Genomic DNA, 2,879 nt, shown 5'->3' on the forward strand with positions numbered 1-2,879 from the left:
TGATGAACTTTTTATTGAATTTTGATGATTTTTTTAAAATTCAATGAACCTTTTGCAAACAGGAGATTTTTTTTCCAATTCCGATGAACTTTTTTCAAATTGATAAAGTTTTTTTTTCAAATTTGTGAAATTCTTTTTATGTGTGTGATTTTCATGTGGCTTCGGATTGCAAAGTGGTGGTGGTAGACTTGAAGAAGGAAAACTCATCTGTTTATGGAGCTACCATACATGAAATAATATGCCACTTTTGATTTCTGTAAATTTAGCCATGAATTTAGGAGCTCGAATTTGAAGCTCACAACTTAGCGAATCATGCTTTATCTGTCGACGGTGGCCGTCATGTGTGGCTGGGACACCCTGGAGACCTTCGTTCCGTTCTTGTAAACATTGTGACGAATTAATAAAAACTTCATAAGATTGTCTTAGAAAAACAAAAGGTACATATAGGTCCATTAACTATGTTTGACAAACTACCCAACTAAATCTGCGGCTAGGTGCATGTACACATATTGATCAAACTCATGCGGACCTATCTTCTTCTCCCCATCGTCTAGCAGGTCGTACTTCCAGCTATCACCTCCGTCCACGCTATCGACGTGCTCCCGTCCCTCGGCCGCAGCACGCCGGCGTTTCGCCACCCGGTGGATGACATGCTCAAGAGCCACGTCGACCGCGTCTTTGAACGTGACCCCCTTGGCCGCCGGGTCCCGGTACATCACGGTGGGTATGAGCCGGATGACCTGCTCCCGCATCCGCGCCACCTTCTCCGACGGTATCCTACTCACCACCTCCTCGATGCTGCCGTTCCGGCCGACGTCGCCGGCGGGGATGAACACGGAGTAGCTCTGGTATTCCCTGGGCAGGTGCCAGGTGTACTGTAGGTAGGCCGACACCGGGTGGAAGAAAACCGGGATGCAGCCGGCGAGGATGGAGTCGAAGGTGGACTTGCGCGTGTACCCGTCCCCGCGCGGCTGCATGCAGAACTCGGCGCCCTCGAGTAGCCGCATGGCGTGGCCCGACGCGAAGTGCCCCGGCTTCGTCACCGCCGACTTGCCGAGCAGGGAGCACCGGCTCGACCGGCCACACTGCTCGATGATCTGGGCACGCACGGTTCCCATATCGCCGCCACGGGGCCCGCCGGCGAAGCACCAGAGCAGGCCGCGCTGCGCACGGCGCATGCGGTCCTGCCAGCCGGCGACGTCGGCGTCGGACGAGGGGTGGAAGTGCGACGGAAATGGCACGGCGAAGTCGTGGCCGTGCCACGGACTGGCCTCAGTGGTGAGGAACGTGGCGTTGCGGATGGCCGGGTAGGTCATGAGCGCGTTGCCCCAGCCGTCAGCGTCGGGGCGGCGGAGGAAGTCCCACGTGCCCCGTCCGGAGACCAGGAAGTGGTCGCGCCCACCCATGGCGCGCCACTCGGGCCGTTGTGCCAGCCAGTCGACCAGGTCCCGCGACAGGGCGTCACGCACCGCGAGGTCTGCGTTGTCCAGGTGCATCGCCGCGTCGAGCCCGGCGTAGAAAGGGACGTACACCGCGGCGGCGGCGGCGGGGTCGGACGTGAGGCACTCGTGCCGCCGCATCCGGGCGTGGAAGATCATGCCCAGCATGTACTGGTCGGTGTCGTAGGCGCCCCGCTCCGGCAGCGACCCGCCCGTGAGGGGCGGGCCGAACCCGTCGTTCGTCACGTCTTTGCACACGTCGGGGGAGCCCGAGATCCGGCGGCAGCCGCGGGCGAGGTCGCTGTTGAACCGGGGCGGTAGGTCGTACATGTACACGTACCGGCCGGTGCACGGGTCCCGGCGGAAGAAGGCCGATGGCTTAAGCTGGAGCACGGTGGGCGACGCAGCCGCCGCATTGTCGGATTGGACGCTGGTGGAGAAGTGGTGGCAGAATACCAGAGCCCAGACGGTGTAGAGGAGCGCGAGGTAGAAAAACAGCCCGGACGGCCGCCGGACACCTCTATCGGAGTGCTGCTTGCCGTCAGCCTCGCCGTTGGCCATGGCCGGGGCGTCGAGATCTGTCTGGATGCTCCATGAAAAGGGCTTCATCGTCGGTGGTGCTGGTGCTGGCTCCAGCGCGGATCTGCAAGCACACAAGAAGGATCGTAGTGCGCGCGGCAGCCGCTCCAACCAGTGCGATAATAACCTGTGCAACCGCGTACGTGCCCGGCCCTCGCTGCGTGTGTGCGAGCACCTCAGAAGGATTAATTAGTGTGTAAGTACACGGCCGTTGACACAGTACAAAATCCAAATAATATTTCATTATGGCATCGAGGTAATTCAATGCAAGCCGTACGTACTTGTCGAGTTGACTTCACTAACCGCACCACACATGCATGTTCCCAAATCGCTAAACCTAATCTCCTCCTTAATCTCAACTAACGGCATCTAACAGCCTTGGCGCCTCTATGTTTCCAAATTCGCAAACTTTTTATAAGTTTATGAAGATTTTTAATTCGAAAATTGGCAACCGTTTTTTTCGGTGAACAACACAGCAGAAGCAAAGAAAAATTGTGGAAAAAGGGAGCAAATGACCCAAAAAGAAGGCAGGATAGCGAAGGACGATGGCAGCAGCTCGCGAGCAATGGCTTGGCCGCCGCCAGCAAGGAAAGCTTAACTGCCGCTTAAGGCAGTAGGGTACGCTCTAGGGTTATGCTTATGCACCTAGCCGAAATAAATCCTTTGGGCTTTGAGTACTTAGAGCAACTCCAACGGACCGACCCAAACGGACGGCGATTTTGTCTGCTTTTTGTTCGTTTGGATCGGCCAGGCGGACACGGATGTCCGCTTCCGTTGACAGCGCTAGAAGAAAAAATTGAACGCATGATCTCATTTCCTCTTCAGAATTTGATGTAGCAGCTCTCCCTTCTAGCCAAGCTT

General features: G+C 56.3%; 1 protein-coding gene across 1 annotated transcript; it reads right to left on the reverse strand.

Moving 5' to 3' along the window:
* Positions 1–443: 443 nt before the first annotated feature.
* LOC125547567 (xyloglucan galactosyltransferase KATAMARI1 homolog) lies at positions 444–2,162 on the reverse strand. The gene has a single exon (XM_048711389.2). It carries the CDS (start codon positions 2,046–2,048, stop codon positions 471–473), a length of 1,578 nt encoding a protein of 525 aa, XP_048567346.2. The 5' UTR covers positions 2,049–2,162; the 3' UTR covers positions 444–470.
* Between the last annotated feature and the right edge of the window lie 717 nt (positions 2,163–2,879).

The sequence above is a fragment of the Triticum urartu genome, chromosome 3A, assembly GCF_056163025.1.
Source record: "Triticum urartu cultivar PI428250 chromosome 3A, HENAU_Tu73, whole genome shotgun sequence".
In the NCBI taxonomy this organism is placed as follows: Eukaryota; Viridiplantae; Streptophyta; class Magnoliopsida; order Poales; family Poaceae; genus Triticum; species Triticum urartu.

Excerpts from the sequence above, each read along its gene's own strand:
- LOC125547567 (XM_048711389.2), bottom strand. The coding sequence starts at position 2,048 with ATGAAGCCCTTTTCATGGAGCATCCAGACAGATCTCGACGCCCCGGCC.